The sequence below is a fragment of the Plasmodium sp. gorilla clade G2 genome (genome assembly GCF_900097015.1).
Source record: "Plasmodium sp. gorilla clade G2 genome assembly, chromosome: 10".
Lineage (NCBI taxonomy): Eukaryota > Apicomplexa > Aconoidasida > Haemosporida > Plasmodiidae > Plasmodium > Plasmodium adleri (nom. inval.).
The window spans coordinates 1,127,501-1,143,569 of NC_041702.1; the positions used below are offsets into that span (position 1 = coordinate 1,127,501).

The window sequence follows — 16,069 nt, forward strand, 5'->3', positions numbered from 1 at the left end:
TATAAATATATATATTATATAATTTTAATTAAGAAATAAAAATTTTTTTTTTTTTTATTTGTTCGTACATATATAATAAATAAAATATTATATATATATATATTAATATATATGTAAATAATATAATTAATTAAGTTTTATAAATAATTTCTTCTTTCTTTTTGAATTATATAAAATGAACTTTTTTTTTTTTTTTTTAATATGTACTTCTTTTTTTAACCTTTCCATAAAATTCTTTATATAAAGAAAATATTAAATATTTAAAATTTCGTGCATATATATATATATATAAATGGATGAAATATAAAGAAAAAAAAATGTAATATATTATATATATATATATTATATTTATATATATAATATATATTTATTATATAATAATGTTGTATTATTTTAAGATGCCAATGAATTTTTATTTATATAGTATTTATCCATTTTTTTATAATATAATAAAATATATATTATATAAAAAAAAATAATATATATAAATATATTATATTTTTAAAAAAATACATCTTTTATATTAAATTATTATAAATATTATTTTATGTATACTTTTATATATTTTTATAATATATTTATATGTATCATATTCAATGCATAAAAATTATTATTTATTTTATTTATAAACAAAATATTATAATAAATTTCTATTTTTTCCATAATAATGTATATTATCGTTGTAGTAACTAATTATTAAATACCCAATTAATATAAAACACATGTGTGCTCTTTTATTTTTAAATATGTGAATCTTTTTGTATTACCATAAAAAGGGAAATATATATAATAATACATATATATATATATATATATATATATATATATATATTATATTCCTCATGTTTATTTTTTTCTTCTTTTTGGGTCAATATGTATAAAATTTTATAAATGAGTTGGTCTTATTGAAAATATAATATTTCTCTATTGCTAGAACAGGTAGCTAATTTTATGTTTTTTTTTTTTTTTTTTTTTTTTTATTTCTCTTAATTATAAAAGGATCATAAAATGAAAAAAAAAAAAAAAAAAAAAAAAAAAAGCTACCTTGTTAAAATATCACAACCATATAGCCAATTTGCCAAAAAAAAAAAAAAAAAAATATATATATATATATATATATATATATAATAAAATATGAACAGGTCAGGTAAAAATATAGTATGAAAAGATCAATTCTAATATTTCATTCCATTTATAAGACATTTTTACGAATAATGATGAACATGATAAAAATATATTTTTTTAAGAAACATATTAATCGTTTATTCATATATATATATATATATATATATATATATATATATGTTTGTACAAATATCATTTATTATCCTTATTAATTTGAAGTAATATCATAAAAAAAACCTTAAAGATATAAATCATTCGAAACATTTATATGCGATAACTTTATGCATAATTTATTTTTACATTTCATATATAGTGGTACATCTTTGTTAACAAAATTGTGATGATGTAAAAAATTTTCTATTCCATAATAATTGGTCTTCATAAATAAAAAATAAACTAGTCTATTGACATATGTATAATATTCCTGAGAAATAAAAGGATTTAGCATTTTAATGGCAGCATAACCGTTAGCTTCATTTACATATCCTAACCATTCTACACAACATGTATTGATATGTTTATTATGACTATTAATAGGCAAATAAATATCAATTTTGTTTGTATAAATTTGTTTATTTTTTTGATCATTTTTATTTTTTTTTATTATTTCTTTTTTTCCTTCTTCATCAAAACTTATATCATCAAAAATAGTTGGATCATTCCAACTGTCTGTATTAGATGATGTTATATAAGAGAAATTATTTGAACTTTGATACTTATCAAAATGTTCATTTTTATCTAGTATATGTTGATTTTTTGGAACATATTTACACAGATTGAAAATTATTTTATCTAATATATCATCAGGGGAAAAGAAATAATATGCTCTATTGTGCAATTCGTCATTGCCTGAGCATACGCGAAAAAAAAGGAAATAAATAAATAAATATATATATATATATATATATGTGTGTTTTTATTTTTTTTTATAATGCGAATATGTTGACACATACAATTTCTTTAAGAATGAGAAGTCTTTCCTTTTTTTTATATTTATATAATGAACAATAAATAAAATGTGGAATAAATAGTATAACCGTATATCATCTATTATCAATATGTACTTCATTATATTTTTTTGTGCTCGAAAAAGAAGGGACATAGCACACATATAAAAATATATAATATATGTATGTATTTATTTTTATTTATTTACTTTTTATATTTTTCTTTAAAGAATATGCTAACGATTCAATTTCTTTTTTATTTCTTTTGAGAGGAATTTCTGTTCCTATATTATTTTCGTGGTTATACCTTAAATTTTCCTTTTCTTCCATTATGTTATTTTTTTTATTTTAATAATAATACAAAAATATAGTTGTAAATATAAAGAAAAAAATTAATTAATACATACAAAGATGATTAAAAGGTTATATAATTCTTATAAATTTAGTTTGATTTTTTTTTTTTTTTTTTCTTCTTTAACCTGTATTTAAATTAAATTAGAATGTACCGTTTTATTCATGCAAAATGGTCATTATTATATATTTAAAAAAAATAATAATACCAAACTATATTATATTATATTATATTATATTTTATGATCGGTTTAGAATTTTTTTCTTTTATATATATATAAATAAATTATATATATAAATATATATGTAAATATTAGGCTATAATATATAAATCACAGTTAAAAAGAAAAAAATATTAACCTTAAAACAAAAAAAAAAATATATACATATAAAATATATTATATATATAATACATATATATAATATATATAATGTATTATTTTTTATATATATTATTATATTTTTGAAAATATTTAAAATTTTTAATATTTTAAGAACAAAATAATATTAACATTTAGTTCATTTATTCCATTTATTCCATTTTTTTTTTTTTATTAAATATTATTATATGTGTATATTTATAAATTAATATATATTTTTCTTTTCAATTAAAAATATATATATAATATATATAAATTTATATGAACATTAATATTGTATACAAGATTAAGATTAAAAAATAGTTTATTTTTTTTGGTAAAATATTAACATTTTGTATTTTATAATTTTGTTTTTTTTTTTTTAGCATATAATAAATACAATACAATATAATATATATATTATATATTTATAATGTATTGCTTTTATAATATCATATAATTTTTTAAAAATAAATATACATTTACGACGTTTCTGTATGTTTGAAGTTTAATAGGTTAATTGTTATTATATAAATATTTGATAAACATATTGTTGTATGTATATAATTATTCCTTTAAAAAAAAGAATATATTTATTTAAAGGCATTCATTTATGTGCTAAAGAGTATAATATATATATATAAATAAATATATATATATATATATATATTTTTACATTTATATTTATTTATATAACATAGTGCTGCCCTTTGAGTATAGCAAAAGATGAGTGAAATGGATCAATATAGTCATATTAATAAATATTTAAACGAAAATGAAGAAATTCTTTTGAAAGAATTAAAAGGGAAATATGAATTTATGGATATGGAAGAAATAAAGAATTGCAAAGAGAAGAAACTTCATCATGAATTAACATTAGAAGTTCAGAAATTTGTAAATAATAAAAATGTGGAATTGATAGATAAATTTCGTTTATTTTATACATATTTATCACCATTAATAACAAAATTAAAAAAGACGATATATGCTGAATTATTATATATAGTAACAGTAAATTTTGATGCAAAATGGACAATAGAATATATAAAAGAATCTGAAAAGAATTTAGAAAATGATAAGGATGCTATAATAATATATAGATGTATTTTAATATTAAAATATATAGAATTAGAAGATTATAAAAATTGTGAAATAGAAATTGAAAATACAAAAAATATGTTACAAGGAGTTATAGGTATAAATATAGTAGCTCATAAATTTTATAATTATGCATTAATGTGTTATTATAAAGCTTTAAAAAAATCAGATTTATATGTAAAATATGCACTGTTATATTTAGCATATACACCATTAAATGATTTAAATGATAATGATAAAATAGATATTGGAACATATATATGTATGCATTCTATTATTAGTGAAAATGTTTATAATATTGGTGAAATTATACAATTACCTTTAATAAATGTATGTATAAAAAATAATGAAGAAACTAATTGGCTATATGAATTAATATATATATATAATGAAGGTAATATTAATGCTTTTAATGAAACTATTGAAAAATATAATTATAATATTAATAATTGTATTCTAAAAAATTATCAACATAATATGCTCAAAAAAATGACACTACTAGCATTAATGGATCTAGCTTTCAAAAAAAAAAAACAAAGAGAAGATATCACATTTAATGAAATCGCACAACACTGTAAAATAAATATCAATGAAGTTGAAAAAATGCTAATTACAGCCAAAAGTAAAAATATTATTAAATGCAAAATTGATGAAATTCAAAAAACTGTTAAAATTACATGGGTCAAACCAAGAGTACTTAATAATGAAAAAATTTATTTTATGAAAGAAAGTATAGATAAATGGATCAACAATTCTAAAAACCTCATAACATATATGGAAGACTTATCAGTCGAATTATTGATATCGTGAATATATTTATATTGATAACATCAATATATATATATTGATATGATTAATATCTTTATTTTGATATCATCAATATCTTAATTTTGATATCATTAATATCTTTATTTTTTTTTATTAAAAGCGAAACAAGAAAAATTTTTTTTTTTAAAATGTATTATATATATATATTTTTTAATACATATGTCAAATGTATACCATATACAATTATATATATATGTTATATATATGTTATATGTATGTTTTTATTTTTTTCCTTTAAATATAAAATGTATATACATGCAAATATAAACAATTTTAAAAAATAAAATAACTTAGACATATACATATGTATATATGTATATAATTGATTATTTTTTTATATTATACCATTCAGCAATATTATCAACATAATATTTTATATATAACATTGTAGTCATATATACAAATATGCTTTACAAAAAAATATATATATATATAAATATATATATATATTTTTGTATAATTTATTAATATAGATCATTTCCATGTTACAAATACATCATCAGTTCGATATCTCTGATGAATGGTTATATTATTAAAATTATATATGTCTTTATTTTTTGCATGTATATATTCTAAATAACCCGTATATGCAATCATAGCTCCATTATCAACACAATAACTATGATCCATGAATCCAATTTTAATATTTTTTTGTTTAGCCATTTTTTTCATCATATTCTGAAGAAATAAATTACATCCAACTCCTCCTACAATTATAACCTCTTTACTATTTGTAAATGCTATAGCTCTTTCTGTAATTTCAATAAGCATACTAAAAATATGATGTTGTAAGCTATAACATATTTGTATTTTTCTCTTTTCTTCATCTGTAAGATTAATTATATCATGTTCTTCTTCATTTAAACTTTTTTCATAGAAATCACTAGCAGTTTCAATAGAACAATTATCATCATTATATTGGTCATTTTCTCCATAGTTTTCTTTATCTTCACTTTCAAAAATTATATTATCTTCATAGTAGGAATTACCTTTAAGACCAGCAACATAAAACAATTTATTATTATTTTGAAGAGTATTACTATTATTATCATCATCATTTATATTTTGCACTTTACCTTTATGATTATCTTGAATGTCATCTTTTACATTATTATGATAATTATCTATATTTTCTTTAAGCATATCATCATCAATTTTTTTGTTATCATTTAAAAGTTGGGTATGTTCAAAGTTTTCTTTTTCTACTTCATTTTGATTAACATGAATTGTTTGTTCACTTATTTTTTGTATTTTACATTTTTTATTTCTTTCGTTATGTGTATACTTTTTATATTCTTCATTGTCTTCTTCGTCTTTGTTTTCTTCTTCATTGTCTTCTTCGTCTTTGTCTTCTTCGTCATTGTCTTCTTCGTCTTTGTCTTCTTCTTCTTTGTCTTCTTCGTCTTTGTGTTTCTTTTCATTATATTTTATTTTATTACCATTTTGTTTATCCTTACCTTTTTCATGACAACTTTGATCGACCATTTTTTTTCCCTCCTTATTTAGAGCTTTAGACTTTTTATTCATATATTTGCAAAAATATTTGGTAATATAAAAATCGTAACCACTAAAAGATATATCCATACCTTTAATAGTATAAGGAAAGAATAATAATTCTGTAAAGTCTTCACTTTTTTTATTATCATTCATTTGTTTATCATTTAATTCATCTGTGTTGATATTATTATCTTTGGCTTCTTGTTCTTGTTTCATATTACTTTTATTATTTTTTTTTTTTTTCAAAATATTTAGTAGATATTTTTTTCTAGCTAAGAGTTCTACATTATATCCTGGTGAGGGTGCATTTGAAATTTTTAAAATTCTTGCTGATCGATCAATAACATTACCTATGGCAATATCTAATGTTTCTCCTATAATTTCATATTTCTTTTTATGATCATTATAATAAATAATTTGTGTATTACTTCCACTTACATAAAGAACTATAGGGTTATATAATTTTGTTATATATATACCCATTTCTATATGAGCAATACAATGATTAACTCCAACCACTGGTATATTAAAATAAGAATATAAAATTTTTGCTACATTATAACCTATATAAAGAGCTGATCCTATACCTGGGCCTTTTGTGTAACATATTAAGGTAATATCACTTATTTTTATATTTAATTTTTTTAAACAATTCTTTATCATATCTATTATATAATATTTATGATGAGCACTAATTTCTCTAGGTATAAATCCACATCCTATTTCAGATATATATGTCCTTCTCATATTTATTAATATATTCATATCTTCATTTATAATACTTATGCCCAATTTATTCGCGCTCCCTTCTATGCCTAAAATATATTTCTTCCCATTCTCTTTTTTGTTAACCTCCATACTGTAAAAATATAAAAAATTAAAAATAAAATAAAAATAAATATATGTATATATATATATATATATATATATATGTATATATTTTTATTTATTCCCACTTATTATAACATATCTTTGAAAAAATCTAATTAAAATGAGAAATATTTTTCATAAAAAAAAAAAAAAAAAAAAAAAAAGGAAGTAACCACAATATTTATACCATAATAATTTTTTATATTATAGTAACATATTTTGTTATTACTACTATTATTATTCTTTTATAATTTATCATCATATATATGTAATATAAAGTGTTATTAATATATAATATACATACATATATGTATATTTTAAAATCTACAGTTCATTCCAACATATACCTTACAGGTAAAATATATAAGAAATTATAAAAATATAAAAATATTTTGCATAATGTATATATATATATATATAATAATAAAATATGTAAAATTATTTTATCCTTCGTTTTTATATATTATCCCATATTTTCTATTATAGCAATGAATTTTTCTTTTTAAAAAAAATTAAAATGTTTATAGTAATAGCAAATATGGCTAAAGGATATATATTATGATAAAATAAAATAGAAACATATTCTATATATATATATATATATATATATATATTTATTTATATTTATTATTCCGTTAAGATAAAAAAAATTCATGCATTTTTTTTTGGGGGTTGATCCAATAAAAATAGGAAGATGTTGCAGATAAAGTAAAATACATATTCTATATATGAATATATGTATATATTAACAAGTATGACTTTAAATAATATGAAAGAAGAAAAAAAAAATTGTAATGATGATAATTTACCTACAAATGGAGATATAAATGACAAAGGTATGAGTATCATATCATGTATAAATAATAATTTAAAAAAAAAAGATTCAGATGAAAAAATTAAAATATATGTTGTTATATATAACATAGGAAAGAAGAAAAATGTGGGAAGTATAGTTCGAAGTTGTGTTGCTTTTAATGTTCATAAAATATTTATTGTTGGTAAAAGAAAGAAAGAAATAAATTTTTTTGGTAATATGGGTACATATGATTATATAACTATAGAATATTTTGATAATATTTATGAATTAAAAGAATATTTAAAAAAAAATGATATATTATTATATGCATGTGAAATTACTGAGAATGCTTTATCTATTACTACAAATCCTTATGAAAATAAGGATACTGCTTTTTTATTTGGAAATGAAGGAACAGGGATTCATGATAATGTTTTAAAAATATGTGACAAAATTATTTATATTCCACAATATGGAAAAGGTACTGCTTCATTAAACGTATCTGTATCGTGTGCTATTATTTTACAAAATTTTGCTGTGTGGGCAAATTATGAACAAGCTGAAATACAAAATAAAAAATTTATTGTACAAAAAAAAATGAATAAATTGCAGAAATATTTAAATCCAACTGATGATATGTTGAAACAAATACATTTTAAAAGATCCTTAAGATCTCAGAAAAAAATTGAAAATCATATCATATCATTGGAAAACTTCATATGATGAAAATATATATATTAACTATATCATACATACATATATATATATATATATATATATATATATATATGTAAATGTTATTATGCAATACAATAACTAATTCAAATTAAACAATATATATTATTATATATATATATTTTTTTTTTAATATTTTTTTGTTTTTATCTTATTTTTTTTTTTTTTTTTTTTTCTACAATTATTATAATTTTTAAATATTTTACACAAACAAAGAAAATTAAAAAAATAATAAAATGAATGTACACATAGGTGTAATAAATACGTCCTAGATTTGTATATATAATAATTTATTTTTATTTATTTCAACGTAAATTATTATTCGTATCATATATAAAAGAATAAAACAGTATATAATTTGTTAATGCACATTAACGCTTTTTTAAATATTTGATATGAGCTGAATGCATTTAAGATAAAAGAAAAAAAAAAAAAAAAAAAAAAAAAAAAAAAATATGCAGACCAAAATAATGTACCTGTTAAATATATATTATATATATATATATATTTATATATTATATGATAAAGGTATGTTATAACCACAATATATTATATATATATATTTTTTTTTTATTTTTCTTCCCTATTTGTGAATATAATATGCAGGTGAATTTCCCAGAAGACAAAATTGATTTGTTTGAAAAAAATTTTAACTTAATTGATAACAATAATGATAAAAAAATTAGCGCAGAAGAATTTAAAATACTCATACGTGTCTTAGGACAAACAATAAGTGAAAAAGATTTGGATGAAATAATTAATAAGCATTTTGAAGATGGTATAGATGAATGTGTTAAAGACCAAAAGGATAATGAAGAAAAAAATAATAAATCTTTTAATAATGTAAACAAAAAAGTTGATATTAAAAATTTAATATCCAAAATTAATAATATAAAAAATAATGAAGAAAAAACACAAAATAATTTAATTAAAAATAATGATCATTTAAATCAAAAAATAATAAATAAAAAACATATTAATTTTGAACAATTTTTAAAAATTTTTATGAATATATATTCTCAACCTATATCATTACATGATTTAATTAAATATTTTCAAATATTTGATAATGAAAATAAGGGTTATATGGATATCGAGAAATTAAAATATATGCTAACAAATTCTGATGAAAAAATTACAGAAGAGGACTTTAAATTGTTTTTGGATTCCATAAATTCCAAAAACAAAGATACAATTGATTATGTTATTTTGTCAAAAATGATAAAAAATTTATCTTAATGTGAAAAAATATAAAACATTATATATATATATATATATATATATTATATCTTTTTTATATTTTTTACTTGTCCATATTAAATATAAATTATGTTATTATTATGTTCACATATATATGTAACTTTGATTTTTTAAGAAAATAATATTTTTTTTTTTGCACAATTAATATATTATGTGTTTTAATTAGGTTTAAACAATTAAACGATATAAATAAATATAAGCATATATATATATATATATAATATGTATTTTTTTTTATGCAATGTATTATATGTCATATATAATTTGTTGAATCATCGAACATAAAATAATTATAGAAGAACATTTCAAAAAATAAGATAAAAATCACATGACCATATATATATATATATATATATATATATTTTATATTAATAATTTAATAAACATTGTGCATATAATCAAAACCTGTATTAGTGTTGCTCCGTTTATTATACTATATGATGTATTAGGCTGTTCAACATTATTTCCTCCTCCATTAGATGAAGGATCTTCTTTACATGTATAATAATTTCCTTCTAATGTACACATTTCATTTTCTTCACATTTTAATGAACATGGTGTATCACCTTGTGTATCACATAATTTATTCTGGTTAATTATAGTACCTATATTGCATGAGCATGTATATGTTAAAGAATTTGAAGGATCTACAATACATTTTCCTTTGCCACATACTTTATCTCGACAAACGTTAGGAACACATACTCCATCAGTTAAAGTATATTCTGTTCTACACATACATTTTATCTGTTTTTCATTATTTTTATATCCTATATCGAAACAATAAGCGTATTCGTCACAAGCTCTAAATAGATTTTCATCTTTATCACAGACTACCTTTTTTCCACATGTATCCTCATTTACTAATACATATCCTTCATTACACTTACATTCATAATGATTACTCATCTGAATTAAATAACCATATTTACATATCGTATTTTCAGTAACCTTAGCTTTATTCAACGTTATGTAAAGTTGAATAAAAAAAAAAAGAAATATCTTAAAATATGTATTCATTGTATAAAAATATAAAAAATATTAAATAATAAGTAATTATTAATAATGTACATATATATAAATATATGAAATTTAAAAAAAAAAAAAAAAAAAAAAAAAAAGAATTTACAATTTATATACTTTGCTCACAATATTAATTTATATTTAAGACAAATTGACAATAAAAAAAAAACACAAATAAATAAGATCTACGACAACATTTTTTAAGTATATATAATTTATTTATTCTTAAAAATCTTGTTCTTTTTTACATATAAATATAGATCTTTATTTATTTATTTTAATATTATTTTTTATGAATATATATACATAATTTTTAAATCAATAAAATATATATATATATATATATATATTTTCCCCCTATGTAAATAAATATGTGTTCAGAAAAATATTGGAAAGAACATGTCCTAGTAAGGTAACTTACTAAATATGAAATATAGCTTGTTAATATTTAAAAAAGTTTTTATTACTATAAATTTTAAAAGGAACACACATATATATATATATATATATTTAAAGATTCATTAAAATGTATTTACATAATAAATGTATATTTTAATATAAAAAAAAAAAAAATCAAAATATATTATTATATATAGAGTCATGTGTGCAAGTTTTAATACATTTTAATTTTTATATTATATTTTTTTTTATCTATTATCATTTCATAATTAATATTGTAATTATCCTGTTCAAATGCATGAACAGGTCATCAAAATATTTCAATTAATACATATTTCAATATTGTTCTACATTGAAAACTTCTATTATTCCTTTATTTGAAGGATAGGAAAAAATAATGGTGTCAAAAAAGGGGAAGAATTTTGAGGAGCTAAATATATGAAATAAAATTAAAAGAAATAATATTATATGTAAGATAATATATATAATAAATTAATATTGGAAAAAAAAAAAAAAAAAAAAAATTAGACAACTATAAAACGACTAGCGATGAGAGAAATTTACGAGCTAGCTAATTAAAAAAAGTAGAAGAATTATAAAAAAAAAAAAAAAAAAAAAAAAAATAAAAAAAAAAGAAATATTATATAATATTTTTATTTCTTTGTACCTTTTATTTTATATAACATATATATAATGATTCTATGGAACTTATTTTCACAATGAATAGTTATAATATATATATATTTATATATTATAATGACATAGTTTTCGTCACTTTTATTTGTATTTTATTTTGTATCCAGTTGATATCTTTCTGAACATGTTAAATTCTAATATTGTGTTACCATTTTATTAGAGTTCATGGTATTTTTTTTTTGTCTTATAAGAAATTATAATTTTTCCATGTTCAGAGAAAGCTTTTTTAATATAATTTGATGTATAAATATATTTATTATATTATAATAAATAATTATTCATTTTGTAGCAATTAATCAAAAAAAAAAAAAAAAAAAAAAAAATATATATATATATATATAAAAAAAAAAAAAAATAATAGTAATAAAAAAAAAAAAGCATAACGATAAATAACAATATTAATAATAATAGTAATACATATAAAAGTCCAATTAATTATTCATAACTGTAAAAAGTGTTTTAACCTTAAAAACTGTATCATTCTAAAAATATAAATGTTTTTATAATATTTATATTATAAAAGAACATACTGAAAATAGTATAAAAATAATGCTTAAATTTAAAATGTTATATACTGAAAAAGCAGTACATACAGAACTTTCATTATCCATTATGAATCCATCTTGACAATCACATTTATAAATTCCATTAACAGCTTTACATGTTTCATTTTCTTTTAAGCATTTTAATGTGCATGTGGTTTCTCCATCTTTTGAGCATTTATTTTTATCTTCTGCATTGGGAACTTTGCCTATATCACATGAGCATACTCCAGTTTTAACAGGATTGCTTGTATCTAATATACATTTACCGTTACCACAAGTTACATTTTTACATTCATTTGGTATACAAACATTATTTACCATATCATATCCAAGATTACATTTACAAGCGTATGAAATTGGATTACCATCTATTTTAATACATTTGGAAAAATCTCCACATGGTTTATTTACAGTCTTTTCATCACATTTAAGAACTTTTTCTTCACATGTTTCTTCATTTAATAAAACCAAATCATTCTCACATTTACATTCCAAATGTCCACTCATCTGAATTAAAAATCCTCTTTTACATACAGTGTCCACGGTAACCTTTGCATTATAATATTTAATGCTTAGTTGAATGAAAAGGAAAAGAAACAAACTGTAAAGCTTATTCATTTTTAAAAGAATAAAATAATACAAGAATAAAAGAATAAAAGTATTTATAGGTATGAGTTTTATTTTATTATATTATATTATTTTTTTTTTTTTTTTTGTTTTCACAACAATTTATTTTAACAAATGAGAAAAATAAAATAAAATAAAAAAAAGAAAAAGAAAAAAATGAAAAAAACAAGGAAATTATATAAGATTCTAATAAAAACAATTACAAATAAAAAAGCTATAATATTTGAAGGTTATAAAAACGACATAAATAATAATGTTTTATATATTAACAAAATAATAATAAAATTGAAAATATAAATAATATTAAAATGAATAATATGTATATATAACAATGATTATATAAACTGACTGTTTTATATTAATTAAATTTTTTTTTTTTTAAATATATATTCGTTTAATATCTAGCCAGACAGGCTAAGTATCAATACAGAAAGGGAAAAAAAAAAAAAAAAAAAAAAAAAATATATTTTTTTATTCCTTGTATGTACAAAAAAAAAAATAATAATAATAATAATAATTGTGTGTGTGTAATATATATATATATATATAATTGATATTTCTATAAAAATTAGTGTATGAACATTTTTTTGGAATTGGCATTTTATGTTAGTAAAAGGAATGTATGTTCTGCACAAGCAACATTTATAAGCGCTGGGATATATAGATATACATATGATATGTATAAATATAAATATATATATATATATATATATATATATGTATGTATATATGTACATATATATATTTTTTCTTTTTTTTTTTTATTATGTTTTGTTTAGAAATTGAGAACAATCCGTTATAATTTTATTAAGATGAAATTTTTGCATGATTAAATATAAATATGGAGTTTCCTTCCACATTAACTTTAAACGATTTATTTCATCATCAGAGTTTTTATCAATATGAATCATTGCATGATACAATGTTCTCTTTAATTTATAATCTTGTTTAAAATATATTAATGTTTTTTTTAAAAAGTTTTGTAGCACATTTATTATATCAAGTTTGTTATGAATTGTATAATCTTCTACTTGTTTATTTATTTGTACTATCTTTTTAAGGCATTTATTTATATCCTTTAATGTACATTTTAAGGATTCATAGATTCTTAGAAATTCATATTTTAATTCGTTTTTTACAAGTATATGTAACTCATCCTTTTGGTTAATCATATCGAGTGGTTTACATCTATATATAAAAAGGGAAGAAAAAAAAAAAAAAATATATATAAATATATTAGCTATTTTATATATTTATATATATATATATAAATATTTTTTTATTTTTGTATATTTTAAAAGACAAACTATTTTTTATTATACAATATATAAAAAGAAAAAAAAAAAAACGTACTCATTATTTATCATGTTATTTATAAGTTCATCTATCAATAATACTGTTGCATCATGGTAACTAAAATATTTTCTTATATAAATAATACAATCATTTATTATATTTTTGGCATTGTTTATTTGTTCCTTCATCATAAATTGGGGAATTCATTATATCATATCTTGGAACATTAAAATAAAAGCATAATATAAAATTATGTTATTATTATATTATATAAATAAATAAACATATACATATATATATATATATATATATATATATATATATATATATATTAATTTATATAATTGTTTGTTTTAAAGTATTTATTATCACATGACCTTTATTAAGAAAACATTTTTTGATGAATGAAATATAAAAAGAGTATGGTATTATTCAAAGGATATTGTCAAAGTATATATATATATAAGGGAAAATAAAAATATGAAAACATAATATTTTTGTAAAAAAAAAAAAAAAATGTAATATTTTTTTAAGATGAGAAAGTTTTATAATTCATTTAATTTTTTATTTTATAAGATTCACATATATATATAATATATTGATATGTTAGTTTGTTTATAAATATTATGATAATGATAATAGAATTAAGTGATTAAGTCGATAATATATTATTAAAAAAATTTTCTCCCTTTAGAAATTTATACATATAATAATATACATCATATTATATATATGAGAAAATAATAGTAGGATCCATTTTTTATATAAATTGTGAATGAATATATATAGGTAGAACAAAGTTGTTGAATAGGTAATTTTTTTTTTTTTTAACCTGTACGTGCATATAAATAATTATACCTACGAATATTTGTATTTATATATATATATATATATATTATATATATATCTTTTTCTGGTTAACATTTAAAATTTATTCTTTTTTTTAAATATATATAACAATAAATCTACATGCACAAAAAAAAAAAAAAAAAAAAAAAAAAAATATATTATATATTATATATTAACACATATGTTGATACACGCATAAGAAAGATAATAATAGTTATTTTATTATTTTTTTTTTTATAAAAGTGTAGAATGATATATTATAAAGATAAATAAAATATTGTGGGAAAAATAATATATATGTAAATAATATATAAATGCGCGTTATTATTTTTTTCATATATATATATGTAATATTTATAATTTAATATATTTTTTTTTTTTTTTTTTTTTTTTTTTTTTTTTTTTTGACGCATATCGACATTGTATTAATACATTCATTTTGATGATGATTTAAATTTTATAAAAATTTCAAGGTGGCAATGTGTACATAGAATAACCAGTGCTACGTAGTATCATGTGAAATAAAATAGAGGGAAAATTTAAGTGCAGTCATTCTATTACTATACAGTTGGTATATAAATAAAAATATATACATATATATATATATATATATACTTATACATACAGTTTATTTGTTTATTTGTTTATTTGTTTTATTTTTTTGTTTTTATTTATTTATTTTTTTTTTTTTTTGTGAACAAATAAATATTTAAAATAAAAAAAAAAATAAATTGAAATAAAATACTAGTGTATAAAAATATAATCGAC

At 17.9% G+C, this 16,069-nt stretch overlaps 8 protein-coding genes across 8 annotated transcripts; 3 read left to right on the top strand and 5 right to left on the bottom strand.

Moving 5' to 3' along the window:
* Positions 1 to 1,363: 1,363 nt before the first annotated feature.
* PADL01_1028800 (conserved Plasmodium protein, unknown function) lies at positions 1,364 to 2,402 on the bottom strand (the record flags this gene model as incomplete). The annotated part of the gene is made up of 2 exons (XM_028682363.1): positions 1,364 to 1,974; positions 2,282 to 2,402. 2 exons carry the CDS (start codon positions 2,400 to 2,402, stop codon positions 1,364 to 1,366), a joined length of 732 nt encoding a protein of 243 aa, XP_028538648.1.
* A 1,106-nt stretch (positions 2,403 to 3,508) lies between these two features.
* Positions 3,509 to 4,690, top strand: PADL01_1028900 (26S proteasome regulatory subunit RPN9, putative; the record flags this gene model as incomplete). Its single annotated transcript, XM_028682364.1, has 1 exon — positions 3,509 to 4,690. The coding sequence occupies one exon, from the start codon at positions 3,509 to 3,511 to the stop codon at positions 4,688 to 4,690; it is 1,182 nt and encodes a 393-aa protein (XP_028538649.1).
* Positions 4,691 to 5,182: 492 nt separating this feature from the next.
* Positions 5,183 to 7,063, bottom strand: PADL01_1029000 (tRNA N6-adenosine threonylcarbamoyltransferase; the record flags this gene model as incomplete). The annotated part of the gene is made up of 1 exon (XM_028682365.1): positions 5,183 to 7,063. One exon carries the CDS (start codon positions 7,061 to 7,063, stop codon positions 5,183 to 5,185), a length of 1,881 nt encoding a protein of 626 aa, XP_028538650.1.
* A 748-nt stretch (positions 7,064 to 7,811) lies between these two features.
* PADL01_1029100 (RNA methyltransferase, putative) lies at positions 7,812 to 8,594 on the top strand (the record flags this gene model as incomplete). Its single annotated transcript, XM_028682366.1, has 1 exon — positions 7,812 to 8,594. One exon carries the CDS (start codon positions 7,812 to 7,814, stop codon positions 8,592 to 8,594), a length of 783 nt encoding a protein of 260 aa, XP_028538651.1.
* A 612-nt stretch (positions 8,595 to 9,206) lies between these two features.
* Positions 9,207 to 9,845, top strand: PADL01_1029200 (calmodulin, putative; the record flags this gene model as incomplete). Its single annotated transcript, XM_028682367.1, has 1 exon — positions 9,207 to 9,845. One exon carries the CDS (start codon positions 9,207 to 9,209, stop codon positions 9,843 to 9,845), a length of 639 nt encoding a protein of 212 aa, XP_028538652.1.
* A 384-nt stretch (positions 9,846 to 10,229) lies between these two features.
* PADL01_1029300 (28 kDa ookinete surface protein) lies at positions 10,230 to 10,886 on the bottom strand (the record flags this gene model as incomplete). The annotated part of the gene is made up of 1 exon (XM_028682368.1): positions 10,230 to 10,886. The coding sequence occupies one exon, from the start codon at positions 10,884 to 10,886 to the stop codon at positions 10,230 to 10,232; it is 657 nt and encodes a 218-aa protein (XP_028538653.1).
* Positions 10,887 to 12,493: 1,607 nt separating this feature from the next.
* PADL01_1029400 (25 kDa ookinete surface antigen precursor) lies at positions 12,494 to 13,147 on the bottom strand (the record flags this gene model as incomplete). The annotated part of the gene is made up of 1 exon (XM_028682369.1): positions 12,494 to 13,147. The coding sequence occupies one exon, from the start codon at positions 13,145 to 13,147 to the stop codon at positions 12,494 to 12,496; it is 654 nt and encodes a 217-aa protein (XP_028538654.1).
* A 773-nt stretch (positions 13,148 to 13,920) lies between these two features.
* On the bottom strand, positions 13,921 to 14,640 carry PADL01_1029500 (conserved Plasmodium protein, unknown function; the record flags this gene model as incomplete). The annotated part of the gene is made up of 2 exons (XM_028682371.1): positions 13,921 to 14,344; positions 14,510 to 14,640. 2 exons carry the CDS (start codon positions 14,638 to 14,640, stop codon positions 13,921 to 13,923), a joined length of 555 nt encoding a protein of 184 aa, XP_028538655.1.
* Between the last annotated feature and the right edge of the window lie 1,429 nt (positions 14,641 to 16,069).